The sequence below is a fragment of the Gymnoscopelus braueri genome (assembly GCF_963280865.1).
Source record: "Gymnoscopelus braueri genome assembly, chromosome: 9".
Taxonomy (NCBI): domain Eukaryota; kingdom Metazoa; phylum Chordata; class Actinopteri; order Myctophiformes; family Myctophidae; genus Gymnoscopelus; species Gymnoscopelus braueri.
The window spans coordinates 30,936,523-30,963,570 of record NC_137610.1 but is presented as its reverse complement, the minus strand read 5'-3'; the positions used below and the strand labels follow the sequence as shown (position 1 = coordinate 30,963,570).

The 27,048-nt window shown below is 41.8% G+C and overlaps 1 protein-coding gene across 1 annotated transcript in view; it reads right to left on the bottom strand.

Moving 5' to 3' along the window:
• bcar1 (BCAR1 scaffold protein, Cas family member) overlaps positions 1-24,998 on the bottom strand; it is a 116,285-nt gene extending 91,287 nt beyond the window's left edge. The window contains exon 1 of the mRNA XM_080438604.1: positions 24,419-24,998. Within this exon, the coding sequence (XP_080294730.1) occupies positions 24,419-24,517 (99 nt within the window). The 5' untranslated portion in view covers positions 24,518-24,998. The remainder of the gene's footprint in view (positions 1-24,418) is intronic.
• Positions 24,999-27,048: the final 2,050 nt, after the last annotated feature.

Below are 27,048 nucleotides of genomic sequence, written 5' to 3'. Positions count from 1 at the left end.
TCCATCCCCAACTCTCACAGCCACATCCTCACACTGTCACTTTAACTCAGAGAGTGTACAACCGGAATCATATCCATGTGGTTGCATTTTCTGCACTCTCTGAGTTACAGATGTATAAACTTTTTCATGTCAAGGACCCCCAAAAATCCAAATTAACATGTATTTGGCCACAGATCCCCTTCTATAAGTGTTTTGTGCCGGAGCCCCATACAAGATTTGTGTTAAAACGCTTCAAAAGTATTCCAAAGTTTTTGAAGATGTTTGGAAAAAAATCCGCGATGCAACTTTGTGAGCTTGCAGATTGGCTATTTTCAAATAGCCAATATATATAGGGTTGAAGATGTTAAACTGATTTTGATTAAATCATTTTGCTGGGGACCCCACTTTGAGAACCACTTGTGTACAGTACTATCTCATGCCTCTCTGTTTTTCTCCTCTCTCTCTGCCTGCTCCCCTTCCTCTCTGCAGCCTGTAAATCATCCAATCAGGCGTGACATAGCTGCCATCATGGCTGAGGTGAAAGGTCAACTGCAGACCAACTAGAACAAGGCGTATCCTACAAGGGGGAGGGGGGGGGGGGGCGGAATTGAAGGGTGGTTGGGGGGATAGGGGGAGGAGAGGAGAGGGGAGGGGAGGGGAGGGGCGATGGAAGGGGCAAAAGGCGAAACGGCGTACCCTCAAAGATCAGATAGTAGGCGTAGTGGATGAAGGCATGCAGAGATGCTGACCGTGGGGTGGGGGTCACAGTAGACTACTCTATCAGGGCGGGAGGGAGGGACCATGGTTTTACGGCGGGTCCATCGACTCTCAAGAGTTAAACGAACACTGAGGATTTGATTGTGTGTGGGGGGGGGAACTGAGAGAGAGAGAGAGAGAGAGAGAGAGAGAGAGAGAGCTAGACAGGGTGTCTAAGGGCCAGGTTTCTCCCTTTTTTGTAATACAGTGGGATGGAATAATTATAGACCAGATTTGATTTCAAGCAGTTGAAATTCAGTTTTCAGCTTCACCCAGCTGATTGCTGCCGTGGTGGTCAGACTTGAGCGCAGGGAGGGGAGCAGTTAGTTAGGGGTTAAGTGTCTCGCTCAGGGACACCTCGACAGGCGGTTTGTTTCCCAGACGGCCTATCTATCCATTCGGCTGGCCGTCCCAAAGGAACACCGATAGGGGAAGGTGGGAGGAAAGAGATCAGGATGCAGGATGCAGAGATATGCAGAGAGAGAGAGAGAGAGAGAGAGAGAAATTACTTCTTTACTCCACCTTCTGACAAGATGGAGGGGGATGGAGAGATGGAAAGAATGTGATAGATAGAGGGCTGTAGAGAGGAGCGGGGAGGACAGGAGGGAATCAATGATGGAGGGAATAGAAGGATGATAGGGGTCTGGAGGTCAGAGAGAGAGCGGTTAGAGACACAAGGAGGAATGATAGAAGTTTAAGGAGGGGTGACGAACAGGGCAAATGAAGGGCAGATGGACGGAGCTGACCAGACTGTCTGTCTCTTCACATTTGTTTATCATAATCACCGACCTAATGTGTTCATCCATACGCATTAGTAAACAGTACAACAGCTCAACTTCGAAGGAATTATTATATTATACAAATATTGAAAATATTGTGACTTTCAAATGTTTGTTTTTGTTGTTGCGATATGGACAAAATCAAATACCACAATACTTTTGACCACACATGTCAATATTAATATTGTGATTATATCAATAATATTAATTATTACAATATTGATAATAATGATAATATTATATTTGTGACTATATATTTACCAGCTAAAATCTACAACGTTAGAACATTTTTTCTATTTTTGAAGTGATTAAAACAAGGAAAACATAAGACGTCACAATTTTACGATATTCCAAATCTCAGATGATGTCTCATATTACAATATCAATATGAAATTGACATATTGCCCTAGCCTAAACTATATAGCACTACATGAAACCTTAACACAAGAACAGCAAACCAATTACCAAGACTGGAGTGTTATCAGCATATGGTAGCTTTCCTGGCAAAATAATTTGTACCAGCCAAAACTAAGGCTGACGATTGATTTAGATTATTCTAACCCTGTGGCCAGCATGCAACAATACAGTCCCTCAAAACTTATTAACAATTCATAAACATAACTCCCACTGATGATGATTATAACATAGTCAATGTGCATGTCAAAATGTCATTTACAAATCAGTAATGTGCCAAGTGCTTCCAGTTTACACAAGTACAACAGTTAAGTGAATTCCCCGACCAGTGAAAGGAGGCATACTGTACTAGTAGCCCACCCTCCCCCTACAACTCAATCCAGAGTACAGGGAGATTTAATTAACCATGCACCTTTTAGTGTAACGCACACACACACACACACACACACACACACACACACACACACACACACACACACACACACACACACACACACACACAGTGTCTGCCTATGTGTGTGTGCACGTGCACGCACACCTCCATTTACTGCACTAATCCATCAATCAAATCTGAATACCAAAAACATATGCATCCATTAATGCACACATGCACACACACACACTTACATACATACACAGAAGCTAATCCATTATTTATGGACGTGTTCCGGTTTGGGAAATGTTAATGCACACATCACCTGTAACCTTCACACACTGTGGAAGGTTGCTCCACACACACACACACACACACACACACACACACACACACACACACACACACACACACACACACACACACACACACACACACACACACACACACACACACACACACACACACACACACACACACACGGGTACAGTAGTATTATTTACAGCAGAGCGGGCAGAAAGAAGAGAGAGAACAAAGGGATGTGGGGTCAGGAGGGGTGACAAAGGTCATTAGGCCAACTCAACTATCCTTTGTTTTACAATATTCTTAATATTTAAAAAAAATATAAAAATAATTAATTTACCACTTATTTCATAATTCACGTGCAAAAATAGCCAGTCTGCAAGCGTTGCATTGTCAGCTGATAGATTGGCAATTTTGACTATTATTATTTTGTATAATCTTTTTATAACTTATCACCTATAATGTACAACAGGGATGGACATATATTAAAATTGTCTTAAGGGAAAACCTCTGATGACACGCTCATGTCACCATGACTCAGCCATAACCATATAAGGAGTTCCCAATGCAGCTCCACCCAAATTTGGAGTGTGTTCTAACCTCAAGGTGTCGTCATGGCTCCAGGCGCAAACAAATCAGTCAGCTCCATATATAGGCCGAAAAGGGGGGTACTGTATGTCCATATACAGTATGGGCATATACTGATGACATCAGGGATCTCCATATATGGGCATTAAAGGGACAAGGACTCACAGATAAAGAGATCTCCATATATGGGCATATCAACATGCCCATATATGGGCCTATACTGATGACATCAGGGATCTCCATATATGAGCATTTCAGTCGGATTGGCGGTGCGACGTAGGTGTGAGGGCCGTCATTTTGTTAAATGATCAATGATCATTTTTTTTTATTATTTTATTGAGTAAGTAGATTAGTTCAATGAACTGTTGCACACCTGAAGGTCATGGTGAAACATAGAGGTCATACGAGAAAACACATGGAAATGTGAAGAAAATCACAAAAACACATACCGGTATTTATTCAGAATTATATAATGTAATAAATACGTATAAATCATACATTCTGAGCTAAGAGGCTATGGAATAAAGAAAGGAGATAAATGCTCTCTATCTATTTTTCTTTATTCAGAGCATGCAATTGCAAGGTGCTCCAAACTTAATGCTATGTGTGTGTACGTGTGTACGTGTATGTATGTATGTATGTGTGTGTGTGTGTGTGTGTGTGTGTGTGTGTGTGTGTGTGTGTGTGTGTGCACACGCGCCTGTGTGTGATAAATGAGCCACAATTAACATTGCCACAACACACGTCTCGATTTACGAGCTTAGACACACAAGACAGACTGACATTGAAAAACAAACAGCAATACAACAATGTCCACACACACACACGCGCACATGCGTGCAGACACACACTCCATGAAGACCAGAAAAATACCCTCGCTTTGGAGGATTTTGTCCTAATCTTTCTATAATTTATTCTAGCAAGAATACAAATACACTCATATCACACACACACACACACACACACACACACACACACACACACACACACACACACACACACACACACACACACACACACACAGTACAATTTAGGCATTTAGCAGACATTATGTACAAGTACACAAACACACACAAACATACTGTATGTACACGCAGGACTGCAGATAATGAGGGTGCATTAGGCAGCGATTAGGAAGGCTGGGTAATAATATTGAGGGTTAGTATAAGTTCACTGTCTGGAGAGAGAGAGGGAGGGGGGAAAGACAGAGAGAGAGGGAGACACAGAGAGTGAGACAGAGAGAGGGAGGAGCAAGAGAGATGAAGAAAGAGAGACAGCAAAACAGATCGTTGCTGTCGGGCAGAAACCTTGTATCTCCATATTTGAGCTTTTTATGTGTTTTCATAAATTAACGGCCAACTTCGTCATACAAGAGCGTCGCACAAAACTAGTGAAAATAGCCGATCTACAATGTGAGTCTGTGGATCAGCTACTTTCACAATTTAAAAATAATGTTTATAATAATGATAAAAAAAGAACGGTTTTGGATATACAAGGTTTACACACGACAGCGATGAGATTGTAGTAAAGCACAAGCACATATTTCCACTTAGCATTCCCACACGCACAGGCAAACGCACAGTGTGTGTGTGTGTGTGTGTGTGTGTGTGTGTGTGTGTGTGTGTGTGTGTGTGTGTGTGTGTGTGTGTGTGTGTGTGTGTGTGTGTGTGTGTGTGTGTGTGTGTGTGTGTGTGTGTGTGTGTGTGTGTGTGTGTCACTCAGTGACAAGAGAGATTGATAGAGGACAATGGAGGAATTTGCAGTTGGTGTGTCATATCTCTCCATAACTCCTCATTATCATAGCTTACTGTCTGTCTGGCTCTTCATTCTCATTCACAAACATGCACCCGACCACAGATGGACACAAGAACACTCACACATGGCGGCACTCCAGCCTATGAACAAACACACGCACGTACGCACACACACAATCGTAAAGGTCTACCAAATGCAGTGTTTTAAAATTCTACACACAGAGTTGGCTAAAAGGCACAATGTATGGTCGATATCCCTCCTTCTCTCTCTCTCTCTTTCCCCCCTCTCTCTCTCGCACACTCTTTATTTCCCTCCTTATCGCTCTTTCTCACACACCGTCTCCATCCCTCTCTCTCTCTCTTCCCCTCATCAATCACACACACACACACACACACACACACACACACACACACACACACACACACACACTTAGGAGTGAATTCTCGTGGTGAATTGTGTTGGCTGTGGAATGTTCTGGCAAATAGCGATAGAGAAAGAGGGGGAAGAGAGAAAGACAGGCTGGGAGGGAGAGAAAGAGAGGGAAAGAGGAAGGGGGAGAGAGAGAGAGAGAGAGAGAGAGAGAGAGAGAGAGAGAGGGGGAGAGAGAGAAGAGTCAAGGAGAGAGACCCTTATGGGTAAATGTTTACCCTCAGTGTAAAAATGAGAGTAGAATTGACATTCAGCATTTCGCTGTGCAGTATCTTATCTTTAGATGGAAAGCGGACAGGTTAAAGTTTCAGCGCGTTGTATTTTGCTACATGTGGCCGACACATAAAACGATCAATAAAGCTATCTAACAGCACGCTCATATCCAATACAACACGCTGAGTAATCAATACCAAAGCTTTTATGGGTAATGGAGGATAGCGTCACAACAACCTCACAGTATTATTCACACTCAAACATTATGCAGCCACAAGGCTACGTATTGAATTTGTGAGCTGAAGTTTGGTCTTTCTGAAGGCCAAGTACCGGGGCTGTAGGCTACCGTTGTAATATTGACAGAGGACTCAATTAAGCAACATTACACCAGAGGGTGTGCTTTACCGTCATTATTGGCGCCGACAGTGCGGTTCAGGAATGAGCTGCTTGCGCACAGTTGTGTAAGCAACACTGAAGAGCCAAATATTGAGGGTAAAGAGCACACACTTGAGTGTAATTTGGTGTTTATTCTTTACCTGTTTATTTGGCCGGGACAGCACATATTAATGAACAATACATACAGTACATGATGTAATGTAAATATACAGATTTAGCAAGAATGCAGTGAATATTGTGATGATACAACGGCCGGTTACCAACAAAATAAAACATACAATCGTAATGTATTCCTATTGTGGGGCAATTCGGTTTCCCAAAATATATATTCTTTGCGACTGGTCTCTTGGTCGTACAATTTCTAATCCATGTTTAAGTAAGCCAGCAAACTTGAGCTAATGCTTTCTAGAGAACGTGATTTACCAAACTGAATAAATACCACACATATAAACATAAAACTTCACTGTTAGCTCAACCTTGTTGTAACCAAGATATCTGCTGGGAAAGGAAGGAAAAATAAAAGATTCAGCTACTATGAAAACGTGCATTTTTTAACTAGTATCACCGTGTCACAAACTCCAGGACTTTTTTGTGTTATCCATTTAGCCCAAATGTTTGACTGTGCCTCATGCTGTTTACATTTCTGTCTAATAAAGTATTCAATCAATCAATCAATCAATCAAAACCGGCACAGCTGGAGGATGTCAGAGTGGGAGCAGCTTCTAGTATATTAAGCTATACTTCTAATCAAGTAATAGAGTAATAGTAGAGTAACATTTCTAGCAGCGGTTCTCAAACTATGGGTCCGAAGTGGGGTCGTGGGAATGTGAAGGTTGACGTCATGCAAGTGGGGTTGCAACTCGCAACCGGCACTCAGATCAAGTTTTCCGCCTGGCAGAAGTTTGTGTATTTGCTATATGTCTTGCCCCAAGCCAACAGACAGGCGTAATACACATCTAGCCATCTCTAACCACTATAGAGCCATTATTGTGAGGTGCACCATGAGGCCCATTAGAAGGTTAATGTTAGCTGTTTAATTGATTAGTGATGTTTCCCAAATGGGACATAGACTGTTTACACACCGTCCCATGTGTCATCTTCCGGGACTCTTACAGAAACGGCTATGAAGGGGTTATTATCAGCATTAGCATTCTAGCCTCCGCATGTTTATAAATGTCAAACAAGGTGTTGCTGGCTTATCAATGTTTAATCAGGTTGTATGCTAGTTCAGATGCTCAGTGACAGTAGGATCTTATCCGGCAGGAGGGAATATACATAGTCAACACATGTAGGCACATACTGTAGGCACGCACACGCACACACACAGTATAAATATTAATGTGATAAAGTGATAAAGTGATATTGCTGTTGGCAGGAGTGGCAGTGTGTGTGTGTGTGTGTGTGTGTGTGTGTGTGTGTGTGTGTGTGTGTGTGTGTGTGTGTGTGTGTGTGTGTGTGTGTGTGTGTGTGTGTGCGTGTGTGTGTGCGTGTGTGTGTGATAAATCTGATAATTTCTGCGATGCTGACGATAGCCAAACTGAACCGTCAGCTAACCATTGCAATAACCATTGCACATTGCTATGTGCATGTTTTAAAAGAGAGAGAGAGAGAGAGAGAGAGAGAGAGAGAGAGAGAGAGAGAGAGAGAGAGAGAGAGAGAGATAAAGAGGAGATAAATAGAGAGAGGGAGAGAGAACCCTATGGTTATTTATTTGTGTATTTGTTAGTGTGTGTGTGTGTGTGTGTGTGTGTGTGTGTGTGTGTGTGTGTGTGTGTGTGTGTGTGTGTGTGTGTGTGTGTGTGTGTGTGTGTGTGTGTGTGTGTGTGGTGAGAGAGAGATATTTGCATAAACAGTGATACTGGAATGTCTGAAATCTGCTGATAGCAACCACCAGGGAATTCTGCATCTGGGTCTCTGTGTGTCTGTCTGTCTGTATCACCCATTTTCTCTCTCTTCTTCTTCTCCATCAGTCTCTCATCTAATTCTAGTTCAATCATAGAAGTGCTCCTTCATCTTCCCCACAGTATCAATCTGTCACATTTGTCTCTGAGAGTGCATTCCTAATGTAGTGACTAGTCTGACAACATTACACTCACTGATGCTGCTCAAGTCTGCGTTTCCAACTACAAAAAACTTTGCAGTACACACTGCCACCTTCCCTCCTTATCGCTCTTTCTCACACACCGTCTCCATCCCTCTCTCTCTCTCTCTTCCCCTCATCAATCACACACACACACACACACACACACACACACACACACACACACACACACACACACACACACACACACACACACACACACACACACACACACACCTTGAATTTGTATGTCTTGTTAATACTTTCATTGGTTAAATATTTATAAAACCCACAGACAGACATAACCACTTTCAGAATAAATAGTAATAATCGTAGTTTTTGCCAAATAATAAGATTCTAATGATAACATAACATTAATATTAAAAAAAGAAACCCACGACACTATATGACATGATATTTGACCATTAATCATCACACAAATAATTGCGATTAACGATTTAATTGTGTTCATCCATTGAACCAAACATTTCTGCTTGGCTTTTAGGCTTTGTAAAAAAAAATGCACATAATGACAAATAACGTAAATATGCAAAGAAATGACTGACAATGACCGATACCAATAATCAAAATAAATAATGTACTATGCCAAAATAGGCCGGGTTTAATGATTTTATACTCAACATTTGTAAAAAAAAAAAAAAAGAAATAGTGGAGATAGCCGATCTACAAGCTCACAACGCGTCGCATTGCGATGTGTTGAGAGCTTGTAGATCTGCTATTTCCCTCTCTCTGTCTCTGTTTGAAAAAAGTATGAAAATTTTTCAACGTGGAAACAATTATGATGACACTCTCAAATAATTGTGATGAGGTGATTATGCAATAATTGTGACAGGCCCTACTCTCACATACACAACACACTGTAAGAGCTAGTAGTACACACGGTTTCCACAGTGTGTACTACTTTTGTCCAATGGAATGGACCTCCTGTTGCCCCTGGCAACCCCCTACTGAGAACGGAGAGAGCCATGAGAAATTGAGATGCAAGGTGTGGACGTGCGCGCATGCGAGTGTGTGTGCGTGCGTGTGGGGAGTGTACATTTAGATGGGAGGAAGGGCTTCTATCCCTGAGCACGTGAGCAGTGATGATTAATATGGATGTGAAAAGCCTCACACACTCACACACTCACACACACACACTCACACACAGGTTCCAAATGTCAGCATTACTGAGAGATCCATCACTACACTGGCCAAGTAGCCCCTGCTCACAGCCGCGGGAAACCCCACCTATCCTAATCTATAGGGTGGTGGGAGGAAATGAGAGAGAGTGAGAGGGATAGCGAGAAGGAGAGGAAAGCAGAGAGAAGAAGAGGAGAGGTAGAGACAGGAAGGGAAAGGGAGTGAGCAAATGAAAAGGACAGCGAGAGAGAGAGAGCGAGAGAGAGAGAGCCAATGAAACGAGGGAATGAAAGAGGGAGGGATGGAGGAAGAAGAGATAGAGGGATTGCTAAAAGATAAGAGGATGAAAGACTCATCTACCTGATAGGCTATCTCTGAAACGGTAGACAGGGATGGATGAGAAGAAGGACTTGAAAGGGTGAGGGAGAAAAAGAAAGAAGAGGAGAGGAAGGAAGAAAGGAAGGAAGGAAGAGAGTGAGTGAGGGGGGTGAGAGAGTGAAGGAGAGGAAAGCAGAGATGCGTGCCTCGTTTATTTTGATCTATATCACAGCAGAGGTGGATGGAGGGAAGAAATGGAGGGATGGAATAGAGGAGGAGAGAGAGAGAGAGAGGGTGAAGGGGGCAAGTGGAGATGAAAAGACTCACTCGCCCCCTTATTCTCTCTCTCACTATCTCTCTGAGAGGTTGAGAGAAAGGACAGAGGCGGGGAGGGAGGAGAGGATGAAAGAACCGGGAAATGAAAACAGAGAGATATTATGGAGAGAGGGATGAAAAAGGAAGAGTTCGTGAGAAAGTACAGAGAGAGGGAGGGAGAGAGAGAGAATGTGTTTAAGATCAAGACTCTCCCGCTTACATTGCTCTGAATATCCTGTCAAACACACACACACACACACACACACACACACACACACACACACACACACACACACACACACACACACACACACACACAACCTCAATAACCTGCATGTGAAATGCACTCTTGTGCACAAGATTGCATTTTGCACAGACAACACCCCCCCACCTAAATAACCCCAATTAAGTGTAACACGCGATAATGAAACATGCTCAACATCGGCCTGCACTGTATGTAGTTATTCATGTGCATCCTTTGCATGCACTCATGGAAAATTAGATGCATGAATGGCATTAAAATGTATAGCTTGAGTGTAGGCTAAAATGCTAATTCTGCACACACGCACGCACTCGTGTGCACAGTATGTAAGCGTTCATGTACTGTATGTATACTGTACAGTATATGAACATGTATGCCCATATTAAACATTTAAATGACATGTATGTCTTAATGTATGCATGTTTTCATTTAAATGCATACATTTATGGATGAGGCTAACATGAGGAGAACACTCCATCACCCCACGTGAGGTACACTTCATATCATCGCTGTCAGGTTGAAACCTTGTATGTCCAAAACTGTTACTTTTCAGTTAATGGGAAAAAATAAAAGAACCTGTAGTGTTCCAATGGTTCCAATGTAGTTTTTTTATTTTGTCACAAGCTCTTGTTAATACTTTTCACTGGTTAAATATGTATAAAACCCAAAGACAGACTTAACCACTGTCAACCTGGTATCCCGATTTTGGGTAATACAGACAAAGATCTTTTCAAATGTCAAAAATAGCACAAAAAAAACAGTAGATCTTCAAACTTGCAAAGAATTGAGAGCTTTTTGGTCGGCTATTTAACGCCACCTTTGCGCAACACTGTCATACGACAAAGTATAAAATAGGGTATTCATTTATGGAAAATATTATAAAACATGGAGATACCAAGGTTATACTGCCTGACATGGATAATATACTACTAGACCCCCTCAGCAGCAGAGTTGATAATTATGTTTTTGTTAGTTTTTTGGTTCACGGTCAAATAGGTAATTATGCTGTAATAATTGTATTTGTGAGCTGGCAATATGTCACAGGTCAGTGTGCTGATTTATGTGTATTGGTTGTTAAAAGTTTGTATGTAATATCTGTACACACTGTAATAAACATGCTGTTGTGTGACACAGTGAAGGTGCAAAACGATTGCTTTCCATGTGACAGACAAACTGTTGAAGAATCTATTTTCACTATTTATCATAAGATGATTAATATAGGGCTACAGGAGTTAAGAATATGCATTTAATTTAAGATGTGGATTGAACCTCCAGTGCAATAAAGTCATTCCCATATCCTGACAGACACTGTTAACCAGGAAATTAACCCCAACAGCCATGCTAGCCCACCATTCAAAAGACATATCATGTTACAGAGTACATTTACTTAAGTACTGTACTTAAGTACAATTTTGAGGAACTTTTACTTTACTGGAGTATTTCCAATTTTCTATACTTTTACTCCACTACATCTCAGAGACAAATATTGTACTTTTACTCCACTATTATTATTTGAATTGATTTGGATTTGGATTATTATTTCAAAACATACATAAATCACTTCAACCCTATATACTTTGGCTATTTGAAAATAGCCGATCTACAAGCTCACAACGCGCGCTGTGAGCTTGTAGATCTGCTATTTTCAAAAGATTTGCATACATTTTATATGGTAACTTGTGAAACAGGACATTCTGCATAATGAGTACCTTTACTTTTGGTACTTTAAGTATATTTTGATGCCAAAACTTTTTTACTTTTACTCAAGTAAATTTTGATTACCGGATTTTTTATTGTAACCGAGTGTTGCAAGTAAACATTGCAGTATTGATACTTTCATTTAAGTAAAAATGTGAGTACTTCTTCCACCAGAAGACAGATTTATAGTTTGTACTTGAGGGTCTGGAAAACCTTTTCAAACCAGGATGGAAATGAACAAGCCTGTCTCATGCAAGAAATCAAAGACAAACCATTGCACTGTCATGTGGAGAAGCCCACCAGAGTCAGGTGAACGGTACAACCCATTGTTTGAGAATGTACCGTACTCACAGACACTACTATTATTATAACACTAATAACAGTTCCCATACCGCTGAGACAGTAAACCTTGGCATTTTAATGTCCTGTAATCACCCCAGGATCCTGGAATTCCATTGTTCCGGAGTCAAGCTTAACCATGGCATTTTGACATACAGTACCACCATCTTAAAATAACATCATCCACTGTATTGTAGCCAGTTTACATTCCATTCCAATATCACTGTTGTTAATACTTTCGCTTGGTTAAATACTGAAAAATTAAAAAAATTGCAAGAATTTGTAAATTGTATTGTAAAGTACTAGAAATTCTAGTATCCCCCCCCTAACCCCGCCAAAGAAAATGTCGTTTGGGGGTACAAAATCATGGGATATAAAAAAAAAAAAAAAAAGAAAAACCCAGAGGATCGCCCCTACCCCCCCCCCCCCCCTTAGGGGTCCCTGGAGACCCTGGGGTCTCTCACTGAGGCGCTCCAACACAAACACTCTGACATTAAGCTTCACACAACAAACATCAGCAGCAAACATTCACCACAATGACAAAGAAATTACGTCCGCGCAAAAATAAGCGAGGGCTCGCTTATTTTGTCTTTCCCTCCCTCCCTCTCTTCCTCTCTCTCTCTCTCCCTCTCTGTCTGTGTCTGTCCGTCAGTAACCTCGCATCACCAGTCTTTCCACCTTGGAGGAAAAGTCCGTCAGCGAAAATTATCTGTCGCTGTTTGGCTGACTGTTGTCTCTCTCCCACCCTCCCTCTCTCTCCCTGTGTGTGTGCGTGTGTGTGTGTGTGTGTGTGTGTGTGTGTGTGTGTGTGTGTGGTGGGGGTGGGGCGGGGGGGACAGCCATGACGCAGCGGGACTTTTGAGATGGCTATTGGCAAAATAGGTTGACTTATTCGGATACATGCGTGTGACTGTTCGACCCTGCCGGTTCTCTGAATTTTTATTTTTAAATAGGCTCTGTCATGATTAATTAACCACACATATGAAGTGAAACAACTGAATTCTATCCAAACGATATGTTATAAGTGAATTCCTTGACTCAAAGAAGAAGTTTGAGAGCGTTTAATAAGCGAAAATAAGAAGTGAAGGCACTGGCACCCTGAGTCGCACATCCAACAATGGCTGCCGTTTTTTCAGGCTGCGAACGTGCCACCTGATTGGCCAACTTTTGCTGTCAATCACAGAACGATGAGCGACGTTGCCATGTCCAGGAGTTGTAAGCATGAAGTGGGTGTAAATTGGTTAGAGAAAGTGCGTTTAATAATATATAACATGTATATGTAGAATATATTGAAAGGTCCATAGGCATAGGTATGTTATTTATATAGATCCAGCGTGTCTGTCCCCATCTGTGGTGTTTTTGGCATGAAGCTGGTGGCTTGTTGCTGGACTTTTGTCTTCCGGAGGAAAATTCACGGAGCGGATTGCGTATTACTGTCGCGCAACCTGGCAACGTCTTTGAGGCTCCTAAAAGGTCTCACCTTCCGGTGTGTCGGTAATGTGTGGGGAATTTTGTGTTGGACGGATTTAATTATGGTGTGAGGGGGCAAATGTGTGTTGAGGAATGGAAAGCGGACGAATAACTGCGTGAATGAATTGCGCACGTTGTGACTGGTGTTGTAGTGACATGTGAGATGTTATTGTCGTTATTTCGGCGAAACAAATGATTAAAAATGAAGTGCCTTCAGTCGCACCACCGGAAGTGAGACGATCTCTCAATTGTAATAATAGATTGTAGCAAATCATCGTTGTCGGGTGTAAACCTTGTATGTCCAAAACTGTTACTTTTCAGGATTCAAAAATAAATAAATAGCAGATAGACAAAACGTGTTGCATTGCGACTGCTATTTTTGCTACTTTTCTGTGACACTGTAGTATAACGGAGTAGGGCATTCATTTATGAAAAAAACATAAAAAAGTAAAAATATTGAGATAAGAGATTTCTGCCTGACAGCAGCCAAATGTAATTCCAATATCACTGGACCTTAAGCCTTATTCACACTTTGTCACATGACCAAGTCGCTCCCTGTAAATAACAGATTTTCAAGCGATAAATGTAGTCTTTGTCCTGTTTACAACCGGGTTCATCTCGTTCTCAACAGTAGATGTAAGGTGTGAGGATAAGAACCCAGCGATACAATACTACAACATGCTGCCGATGCTTCATAACATATATATCTGGTCCTAAATCAGTGTTCGACCGTGTGCCAGACTCAAAGATAAGCCAATATAAAGCCTTAGGACTTCACATAAGCTCCGAGGCTTGATCAAAGGTGGCGAAGATTGTGTCTATGGGGTCAAAGTCAGGACTCTTGTTAACTGGTGCAACGGCAGCATGGTGGAGCTCAACATCGGGGAAAGAAAGATGAGTTTGGAACAGACAGGGATGACCTCTGGCTCAGCTGACCAAGAAAGGGGGATGAAGGTCTTTCTATATCTTCCACGCCAGCTGCCTCACACTTCAACGGGATGGTTATTTTTTGATAGATGTAGAATTTAATGTCTTGTCATCTTTTCCATCGCAGTGTAGCAGAAACACAGCTGCTCAATACAGCTCAATACAAGAGACAGTTGGAAAGGATTGCACGCACAGCAGCAAAGTTTATCAGCTGCAACTTTCACCATGTTGCCACCATGCCACAACGTACACGGTAAAATGCTTTGTACATTTGTACACATTCAGAGTTACAAATAGATTTGAAAAAACACTAACATTAAAACCCATTAAATCCCGGCAGAGTACTTCCGAAGAAGCGGACTGAGTGGCCCTGTCTTTCCCTATAGGACTGACCGTGTGTAGCTACTGGGACGTAAGTCGGGGCTTGATCAACCCTGGCTGGGTCACCTGGGCGAGGGTGTATGTTGTATGTTGCGAGACCCGAAACACCCGATGACCCCAGGCTACAACACTGATGATACGTCCCAGTTGCATCCATGTGATGTTTTTCTTTATAATCATTTCTTGTTGTGTCCATTGGAAGAACGGTCCAGGACAATTAGGTTATGTCATCACAAGGGAGACAATGTTTTTAATTTTGTTACTGAACTTTTGTTCAATTTTTTATCCGTATTATTTATTTATATTTATCCGTATTCATTTGCAACTATGTGGTACCCTGAACCTATGTAGGTTTATGTACAAGCTTATTGTGTTTTGTATACAACAGTAATGGGCAGGCAGTACACAGTTAAGTGGTCATTTACTGTTACATTTGCAAAAATATTAGACTAAATTCCATTACACTAAGACATATTCCATGTAACTCTACATCTTGAAACATTCTACAACATCAGAACCTGTATTATACATTTATGAGATAAAATACATTTAAATAATTATCTCTTCCATGATTGCCCCCCCCCCCCCCCTCTCTGACAGAGGTAGAATAGCTAAATGAAAGTGAATCAGACTTTCTAATCTTGGTAATCTGGTTAGCATGCTGTTATCCCCCCACTGAGAATCCTCATGACCTGGTTTGTACCACTTAAATTAAGGTCAAGCAACAGCAATAACAAATCAATGTAGATAAAGTGTGGTTTCACTTTTTCCCCCGATAGCTATGTAAATGAAAACAAACATTTATAACATATTTCGGACGTTGCGAGATTCAAAATCATGCAACCAAAGCACAATGAAAGGAAATGTACGTAGCTCTAGTAGGGATATCAGCGGTTTTCTCTGGATTCGTGTAAAGAAAGAATAAGACCACAATGGTGTTGTAAAGCTAATACTGCACAACATTACCCCATAAATACAGTAGGAATATCCTATAATAATACCTAATCAATCACCAAGTAGTCTGGAAATAATGGTTATTATACACTCTACAACTGTCTGGAATAACCAACAGATGTATTCACCTCAATTACAAACTCTACCTACCTACCTACAGTACCTACCTTAGCATTTGTAGAATGTTTCATACAGTAACAGTGGTTCTCAAACTTTTTCATGATAAGTACCCCCAAATTAATATGTGGCTGGGGACCCCCATCTGTATATCTTTTGTACCAGGGACCCCATACAAGATTTGTTGTTAAAATGTTTCAAGATCTTTTGAAAATAGCAAATCAACAAGCTCACAACTCAACACATTGTGAGCTTATAGATTGTCTATTTCCAAATAGCTGATGTATAGGGTTGAAGTGGTTAAACAGATTTTACATCCAACATGCTATATCATGTTATTTTGCTGGGGACCCCCCTGGAACCTCCTCAAGGACCACTGGGGGTCCCCGGATCCGCACTTGTAGAACCACTGCCATAACAAATTCAATGTTCTAACGTACTTAAATTAAATCCAATGAAAATCTGCCTCTACTAAAAGGTTTGCACTACAAGCTTTCAGACACAGGCTTACATACCAGGCTTTGGCCGATGACAAATAATGACGGCGAGGAAACAGATGGAAGTATGAGGGTTCAAAACTGACACACTCTCCTGTCTTTAATGGGATCATTTGCTGCCATTTCTGGCTGATAAACCACGCTCAGTTAATTATCAGTCAGCCATGTCAATGCACATCGATGCGCTATCTCACTCTAACTAGATCTTGAGGAATAATATCCCATACTCATCTACGTAATAGCTGTTATGTACTGTATGTGTGTGTGTGTGTGTGTGTGTGTGTGTGTGTGTGTGTGTGTGTGTGTGTGTGTGTGTGTGTGTGTGTGTGTGTGTGTGTGTGTGTGTGTCATTATAGTCATGGCCAAATGAGATGGATCAGAGCACGGTCGTCGTGGAGACGAGGATCACTAGCATGTTGCAGAGGGTGTTATGATGTCAGAGATGATGCTGATAACAGCTACCTTTGTGTGTCTGTGTGAGCACCAGCTGTCACCGTGACCATGTGGACCCCAGACACACAAGCTTTTCTCTCACATGCAGATAGAGAACTTAAACAAGCACCCATTTTCAACCTTATCTTCATATAATGCGTCTCCTCGCCAATGCTCACGATAAGATGACACAAGTTCTGCAGACACCTGCCAATTGACGTCATCGACGGGGATTCAAAGCTAATAAGAACTACAGCCTTCCTCTTCCTGGAAAGTTAGCACGCTGAAATAGAAGCCATTGTTCTGGCAATTAATACAAAAATTAATCAAAAGTTGTTTGAACTCGTTTGAATTGACCAAACCTGCCTACCGCTGATGTCATTGGTAGGCAGGCTTCTGAACTGTCCACAGCCTTCCTCTGAGACAAAGATTGAGTAGACAGAAATGTTGCCACCATATAATGAGCATTATAGGGAGGACCAGCTGTATGATCGACAACAGGTGTAAGAGGAAAATATATTTTAGATGCAAGCAACATAGTAAGTTGTGTGGTCATGAAAATTCACCCATTTTCAAGAGGTTGAAAATAGGTGAATTGGTCCTTTAACTTACACAACCACCTTGTGTGTTTTTGTGATTTCTCACTACAGTCACCTTAATTGCCATGTCACAAGTTCAAAGGAGTGGGTGAATTACCTTTGTGTAAACTTCCTATGACTGCAATTACATTGTTAAATAAATAATTACATTTGACATGTCAAATACTGTAAGAGCTCAGAACATGCATAAAAAACAGACAAAAGAATGGTGCTGAGGTTTTTAGTGTGCACAATCAAACATGTGCAAATATACAGTGTTCCGCAGGCTACTGCGCTTATTCAAATATACTGTACATACATATTTATGAGGACGTGTGTGTGTGTGTGTGTGTGTGTGTGTGTGTGTGTGTGTGTGTGTGTGTGTGTGTGTGTGTGTGTGTGTGTAACCTCAGCATAAGTGCGAACAGGTCACTGTACTGTATCTATAATAATGTATGGGGGAAACAAGAACATAATAAGGTCAAAAGAAAAGCAGGTAAGTATATAGGTGAATATGTACGGTCCAGACATGTGTGGCAGGGCTCGCCGCCTGTTTGCCTGGCTGACGGTAGAAGTGTGAACAGATTGTGGCTGGGCTGGTTAGTGTCTATAATAATCTGTTTTGCCTTGGCTACGCACCGCCTGGCATATACAGTATGTCCTGGAGGGAGAGTAGCTCACCTCCAACGATATACGTTGGGCTGTCTGCACCAGGGCTGCAGCTATCGATTATCTTCTTAGTGATTATGCTATCGATTATGTTTTTGAATTAATTATGAATTTAGCCTGTATAGATCGGCTATTTTTGCTATATTGAACTGAATAATAACTACATTGGACCCATTGGGGCAAATGTTCTTTTTTCATTTCCTGAAAACATAGATATAAGGTTTCCGAGGGAAATGCTGTCATTTTAGATTTCTTTGGCTATTAAAAAATAGCATATATACAAGCTCATATAACACGGCACAGAGTGCCGCACCATGAGCTTGTAGATCTGCTATTTTTGAAAAATCGTGAAAAATGTGTCCAAATCTTTGAATACATTTATTTTTAAAGCGAATTTATGTAACTCAAATCCTTGCTTCTGGGGGTCCCTGGAACAAAATGTTTTGTTCCAGGGGGTCCTTGACATGAAAAAGTTTGAGAACCACTGATATTATAAGCAACATACGGTTTTCAGAAAACTGTTAGGATTTAGAAGACATTTGTAGATGCGTTCTCGGATTGAATGGGTTAATCCAACTCCCCTAATGTCTTGAATGTCTCCTCTCTCTCCGACACAGGTTTCCTGTCTCTCTACACTATACTCTCCAAAGCATAAAATACCAAAAAGAGAATGATTAGACTGTTAAAGACATGCTGCAATGGCTGCCATCATGCAAGCCCGGCTGCCAGCCTGCAAATATTTATGATGAGATTTCCATTCTGACCTCATGTCATCTTGCTTCAGGAATACCTAAATGCTGCGGTTTCCCTGTAATTACAGTTTTCACAACAAATTATTTAAATTGCTGCTGGATCGCATTAGCACAGGATAATGATTGTAGAGCAGAGCTGATGATGGTAATATACAGGTACTGTAGATAAATACCCATCATTACATTACTGTCATATCATCTGATCGTTCTTGCGTTTCATTGTATTTGTCTGGCATATGAAGCAATCATGAACAACAATTCATGAACAAAAATCCTGCACTCTGCTCTTGCAATGCTCAGCAGCATCAGTTTTATTCAAATTGACATGACGTTTCGGTCCCTCTGGACCTTCATCAAGGTCCAGAGGGACCGTTTATGCTATCTATTTATAGCATAAACAGAAACCATTTATGAAAATGGAAACAAGAATAAACTAGATATCAGAGCATCTTGTCATCACTCTGAATTTAAGTGAGTGCATGTAAATGCACATAACTAATTTCAGTATAAGTATAGTTACATAAGATGATGGGTTAATTTTTCTTTTTATCTAGACAGTTTCAAGTTTTGTCGGGTGTAAAACTATCCATTCCACTTGTTCCCATTTCCTTTCCAATACGTTCCTACCTCTCTGCATTATCAATCAGTTAAGACCTGAGAGGGACATGACTCCAGCACCAATCTGTCTGTCTCTAGTCCTCTCTTCGCTCTCTCCGTTTCACTTCCTTCAGTCCCTGTCTATCCTGGCTAGAATACCAGATGAGCTTTTCAGACAAACGAAACAGACAAACTTCAGGAAGTAAAGATCGCCCCCCCCCCCGTTTGCTGCTGCTGGAGAAACAGACAATTATTAATAGCGAGCCTTGCTGCCTGTCATTCTCTCGCTCTCTCTGTCGCCATCCGTCTCCTTTTGTTTCCAGCCCTTCCTTCTGTTGTGGGAGATGGAAGTTTACTGAAAGAGGAATATTCTCTTTCTGTCTGTCTGACTTTCTCTCTCTCTCTGCGTCTCTCTCAGATCATCACTCCAAATCTGTCTTTCTCACTTGGTCACACACACATGCATTGTAGTCAGGCGTGTGCCGCACACGCACAGAAGCATGCCCACAGAACAGTCATTTTGTTGGAGTCCTTTATCTCTGGCTGCTTTTGCCTTTGTGCTACTCTCTTCCCTGTCATGTACACACATGCAGGAGCATACACACCTACACACACACACACACACACACAGCTCTCGAGCTCCAGCGTGTCTCTTCAAATAGCTGTGTGCATCAGCGTGCCAAGTTTAGCAGATCAGAGCAGAGCAGTGCAGAGCAGAATAGAGCCTGCCATACTCTCAAGGTGAATAGCTGGAATGGCATTAATATCTAAATGGGCCAGCGGTCTACCTACTCAACAATTCCTCGACCACTAAAAAAAAGGTCAAGGTGGACAGGCGCCATGTCTAAAAAGCGCAGATAGCAGCACCTTAAACGATTTCATTAGCATTCGTTCAAGTAATGCCTTGATGATTTCCATTAGTATACTTTTTGGCTGGACCACCACAACAACAACAGGGCCAGACCTGTCTGTGACTGAGTTACACCGGCCAAGTTTTGGAGTTCCCCCATTGGCTGTTGCCATTTAAAAAATATTCTGCGCTAAGAGTTGCTCACAGGGGTCTTCTATTACATCCTCATCATCCTCAAAAGGCACTCAGTGCATTCCAAACTTATGCTAAGAACAGAATATTTTGCTGCTCCTGGATAATACAATCGAAGCCTGTTGTAATATACTGACCAGAACAATTCTCCGAGGTAATTGAAAGGCTTTGACTGTAGGCCATTTACATACATATTTAAACACATTTATTCTATCCTATATTTGACAATGTACGACAATGTAATTACTTGCTAAAATAGTAGGCTAATATACTACCAACAGGGCCATGGTATTCCCTCAAGGAGGCCCACTACCTCAACCATTGAAAACCACTGACCTACAATGCATTTTTTTTTTGCTAAACAACACACAACCACTACATACAGTACTATATATTGTACTCCACCAAACAATGCACACACAACAGCTTACAACGGGTGATATCCATACAACGAGATATACACTTGACTTCCATGAACTTGCTACCCTTCGCACACACACACACACACACACACACACCTCTGCCCAGATGAGTCAACAACGTCCATCCCCAATCACACCTACAAAAGAGTGGCCATGCCAGAGGCACCATACCTGCAAGAGCGCTCTATATGGTATCTTACTAATGCCCCCCCCCCCTCCAATAACACATACACTACTTGTGCTAACAAACCACTACAATTTTTTAAACCGATTAAACCAATTTGTTCGGTTAACTGTTGCACCCCTATATGCATCCATAGTATACACATAAAGGCACAAACCTGGACAGGGAAGAAGTGGCTGCTTGACTTCTAGCCATATCTACGAAACCACGACATATGATTTACAAACTTGCGTCCAACCACCAATCATTACCACCAAGTCAACACATTATGTTGGCAACATTGTGTGCCACCAAACACCACAACAACCGTTACTGATTGCCAAATGCCCAGTAACCTGGAACGCTCGCTCCAAAACATACTCGCCCCCATTTTTTCAGCGGAACGCTCACCCCCTGCGGCGGAACGCTCGCCCCCAGCGAGGCGAACCACTTGGCCTGCTTGGTGAGAACAGACAACAGTCCCTAATATTAGGAAATAAATTAGTTAGGCAAAAAACAGTACACCGACGGAGTCGCGCCTCTGAAGCGGACTTGAGCCACGAGAGGCACCGCCGAGCAAGTCGCCGTGCCGAACGTTGCGAAGTCCGCTTCGGCCGACTCAGCGCCAATCAGATTACGTCACAATAAAAACAAAATCGTAAATCACCCAACCTAGTCTCGGTACCCCCGAGAAGTCAACCGTGGCCGAGTAGGTTCTGGTGGTCACTGGTCAGAAATACCTGGTGGGTCCGACTGTTCTGGGGTCGCCGGATTTGACTGGGGCGAGTGTGTTTTGGGGCGAGCGTTCTTGTATTCATATGCCCTGCCTTGTCTCAAGGAGGCCCACTACCTCAACCATTGAAAACCACTGACCTATGCAACGCACCATACCACTCAAAACATGTCATCTGCAGATCTGAACATGTCGTCTCTTACTGGTTGCCAAATGCCTTGCGCCATAAATGCAAAAGCCTTTTTAAAATACATCTCACACTCTTACAACGTACCTAGTAATATGTGTTTGTAATGGAAACCATCAAAAACAAGCCATTACATATCCAGCCATTAAAACAAATGATGCATCATATTTCCCACAAAAACACCACACCTTCACCGTTCCAAAGACATCTGCTGAGACATAATTAGCACACCCCTCCCTTCCCAGCACCAACCCCATGGCCTGCCTAAACATCTACAAAGAATGTGTACCTTTATGCCAGTTTACACATATACACAACAGTACTCCAGCACTTCATAACCACATGACTTACTAAAACACATTTTCCACTTTTACTGTTGTCTGTCAATAATTTGGGATCACTGGGTTGAGACCACAACAGTTGATACAGGTAATTCTTGCACAGAATCTACCCACATAACCACACACATATACCCACACTATCCACATTAAGTTTCAAACAATAAAACCAACTACCAATGTTTCCTACTATACACACCTACTGACCACACCATCTGTGACAATAACAAACTTGTTCTTCTGTATACCTCAACCAGACACCCCTGATCCCATACCAATTGTGCCTCCAGGCTATGGGATGAAGTCTATCATAATAAGTCACTTTCTTGTGAGACAGGGCACTACAGTGAATATTGCACTCACATTTTCCACTAAAAACAGATATGTGCGAAACAAATAAAATATTTAGGAGCACAATATTTCTACCCCGGATTTGAACCCTGTTTCCTGTGCAAGTGCTGACATTTTTACAATTGAGCTAGAGCCTGGCAACCTGCCTGCTTGCTCAGGATATAAATTGAATCTTGACCATCAGGTCAAAATTTGTGTCAGATCCTGTGTCTAGGTGAGACATGACCTTTGACACGATCTAAATGTCTCAATATAAGAGCAGGGAAACTAAATACAACCACCCCAGTTGTATAAGTTATATTGTATTAACATACTCTACCATAGGCCTAAAGATTGGACAAAATTACATTTTATTCATTTAAAAATAAGTGACATAGTGCCGCTTTAACACAGTAATAACAAACTGTTTTCTACAGGTGAATTAATGCACAGGCCCTGGAATGATTATATAGAATACATTGAAGACAACCCGGACCGGGACCCCTAGGGGGTCCACAGAGTTACTACAGGGGGTCCGCCAAATCTTTGTGTGGTAGGATCCCCCCCCCCCTATTCTGAGGATAACTTTAGCCAAAAATAGCAGATCTGCTATTTTCAGCAAAGAGGTTTAGTGTAGAGGGGAAAAAGAGCAGACCAAGTACAGAGTGAAAGGTCAAGTTGACCAAGTATTGACGGTTTATCTGGTTAAATGCCTGAAAATACACATTAACATGAATCCAGCATACACTGATGACAGTACTGTCAAACAAGTCTTCAAAATCTATGAAAAAGATTGAAAGAATCTGCAACACAATTGTATACAATTATGTACAGTAGTGGGGGTCCCTGATTTATCTCTCTCTCTCAGCTTAAGGGGTCCTTGGGCTCACACACACACACACACACACACACACACACACACACACACACGTTTCCATCCAATCAATCCAAAGTAGGCTAGTCAGGACTGCTCAAGGCACAGCCTACTGCGCTTCAGGGCACATGCAGCCTTGGAGTGTGTCAGTGTGTGGAAACAAAACACATTCTTTAGGAATGTGCAATAAAACACACGTAAACATGACATGCCCTGTCGAGCAAATATGTTGAAAGACAGCGACTGTCAAATACAGAGCAATAAATATACCATAATGTGCAAAATGTTGGATAAACATTTTGGCTCTAATACAACATCAGCTGCCCAGGAGCGTTGACAGTAGCCTAAGCCTATACTGCCAAGAATAGCTTAAATGCAATCCAGCATCCCTAAAAATATATAGATAGGAGATAGACTCTCAGATTATATATGCTTTAAAATAAAGTATCATGCTCTACTGCTGCAATATGTCGAAAGACTTGAATAGATCAATATAGATATGAAGCTTAAGAAACAATGGTTAAATAGTCTAGTAGTAGTACAATTTGATTGCATGATTGAAAATAGAGCAGACATGATATAGCCTATACTTAAGCCTCTTCAACCCCCTCAAACAATTTATGAATATTACAATATATATAAAAAAGCTTTTGGCCGTGTGTGGTTGATGAAAATGTCTTAAAGCACTACATTAATCTGCCTTTAATGTGGACAAACAATTTTGAAAAAGAAATACAGAAATAATTAAGTAGGCTGCAAAAAAAGTAGGCTATTCCTCCAGCATCATGCAGATTATTCGTGGTCCATCATATACTTACAGGGACAGACATGTTTGCTGTGTGGTCTCTCTCTCTCTCCTCAGGGTTAATGTCTTCAAAATAGGAAACACTGCAATGGACGCTATACTTTCCAAACATGAACAAAAAAATGTTGATTCTTCAACACGGCCCCAGAATAGTGTCAATCCTTGATCCACTCCATGATGATGATCATCAGTCCAGGACAAGCAGACATCTGTCTGTCATGCGTGTTTTGCCTTCTAAGTTTGGAGAGTGCGCGTGTGCGACTGTGTGTATGTGAGAAAAGTGTGTGCGTGCGCGCGTGTGTGTGTGTGTGTGTGAGAGCGCCAATGGGATCAGATCACCCAGGTCCACACAGCCGAGGCAAGCAATACAACCAACGTCCTCCTCTCCTCTCTCCTCTATCTCTCTCTCCTTCGAATGTCACCCGTCTCCCTCGGCGATTTCCTGCACCAGATCCAACATGTGAAATTCCCCGACGGGAAAGCGGACAAACAGCTGGGATTCAACACGGTTAAATGGCTTGTCCGGTAAATGTTCCAGCGGTGGGTATACGTTCCCCGTTCAGTTCAGTTCAGTTCAGTGTGCTGCTGCTCTCCTCTCCTCTCACCACCAGCCCAGCCTCTCCTTTCCAACGGAATCATCAAGTTTGGACTTAAAGAGACAGGAGTCTCTCCGTTTCTCTCACAGGCCTGTGCGTGCTATGGCAGGCTGATACGATATGTCGTCGTATGAAGGTGTCACTCGTCGAAAATAGCCGATCTACAAGTTCACAATTGGCGCCATCATCGCACAGAAAATAAACCGAGCTCGATTTAGCCTATACTCTGTCAGGCTGTCAGCAAGCATACAGCCATACACTCAAGGGTGTGATTTGTTTCACCCAGTGTGATGAAAGAGAAATAGTTCGTTTTAGTTGAAGGTGCAATTGATTATCATTCAGCACTTGGAAAGGGTTTTATTTTTTCTTATTGCAAAGGGGCGTTCAGTGGAGCGCAAATCTCCGCCAAGAGGCAGGCATGCTCCTACCTCCCTCCAAAGTAGTGTGTGCTGCTGTACTTTTAAAAGTAACTCTTTACATTACAGGATTACTGCCATTAAAAAGTATTCCGTAACGTTACAGGAGTACCTTCTGAGAAAAGTAACACATTAGATTATTTTTGCGTTTCTGACAATTAAAATCCACCTGCGAGGAAGATTGGTATAAACAAAATCAAGAGTGGAGCCTACCACAGTGACCACCAGTGTTGTGGAGCTGTGCTGGGCTTCACCAACATTGTGCTCCTTTCAACAATAAATCCCAAAATAGTGTGAATACTTCCATGACCATACTAATGGGCCATGTCTGTCCAAATTGATATAAAATAACGTTAGTTAGAGCAAGCAACCAAAGCGTGGCAAGCAACAATTTCGAGAAATTGCTTAATGTGTTTGGTCCAAACAAGAAGCATCCATAAGGGAAAATTGTGTTTCCATGACATAAACATTCTGTATACTGCATCACATTGTGCACATAATTTTGGATGCCCCCCCCCCCCCACAAAGCATTTCAAGTTAGGGGTTGATTGTACATTGTTCATGATTTCTTGGTAAAATAGGCCCCTCCTACTAATTTTGGAATTCAGTTATACAGCCAAATGGTATGGAATATCAAAACGGTGTGTGGTGCTCATTGTCGCTAACTCTGATCATGTGTTCCTAATTTGGTGAAGACTGGTCCAAAAATAAATAACGGTTTAAGTTTTCCCATTTGAGGCACCCCCTATGGGTTGAACTTACACCCTTATTCTTAGACATCTTTCAGTGTGGTATAGGTATGCAGGTCATTGGGCTCCCTGCAGTGTGTGTACAATTATCCCCCCAACGACAGCAGCTATTTTAGACCACACACACACATTGCAAACACACACGCATGCATGCGTGTGCTCGTGCATGCACACAAATGTATTTCCACATAAGAAGCAGGCATGTGTGCAGTTAAAACATTTTCAAGTTAAATTAATACTGAGGATTTTATTGTGCATACAAAGAAAACCTATGGGCAATTATGCCATTGATGAAAGAAGACATACCCACCTGTTCGTCCGGAGATGTGTTTGGAGGGGCTTGGGGTTGTTATTTTTCTGTCACTGACACTTGACAGGTTGATGTTAATGGTGTATTTGACAGTGTTACTGTATATACCGCCTCTTCAACTTAACATGGCAAGTCAGGAGACCTTGGACAAGGTTTCTCTTAATCTCTTTAGAACTCAACAAGTTGCTTCACCACATTGCCAAACAAAGCTTCACTTTGGTCGAAAGTTCATCCCATAAAAGGGCGCATTAATAAAATGCAGTGTTTTTTTCTTAAAGTTTAAAGCAGAATACAACACATTCCGGAAGATTTGAGGCCCCTCAGTGCCCAGAGATTGACTAGTGAGCCCCAATTCTGGACCTGCATGTACCTTTGCAAGCCAAACAATACACTCTGCCGGAGCTTTATATCTGTCGGTCTCAATAAAGTAATATATTAAGTGGACTGTACAGCCACTCCTTAAAACGGGCCCCTCAGCATATAGGTGTTCAAGCAGTCAATTTATTAATGAAGTAGACATTTAAAACACCATAGAAAGGGACTCTATCCAATTCCATGCAGTCAATAGCATT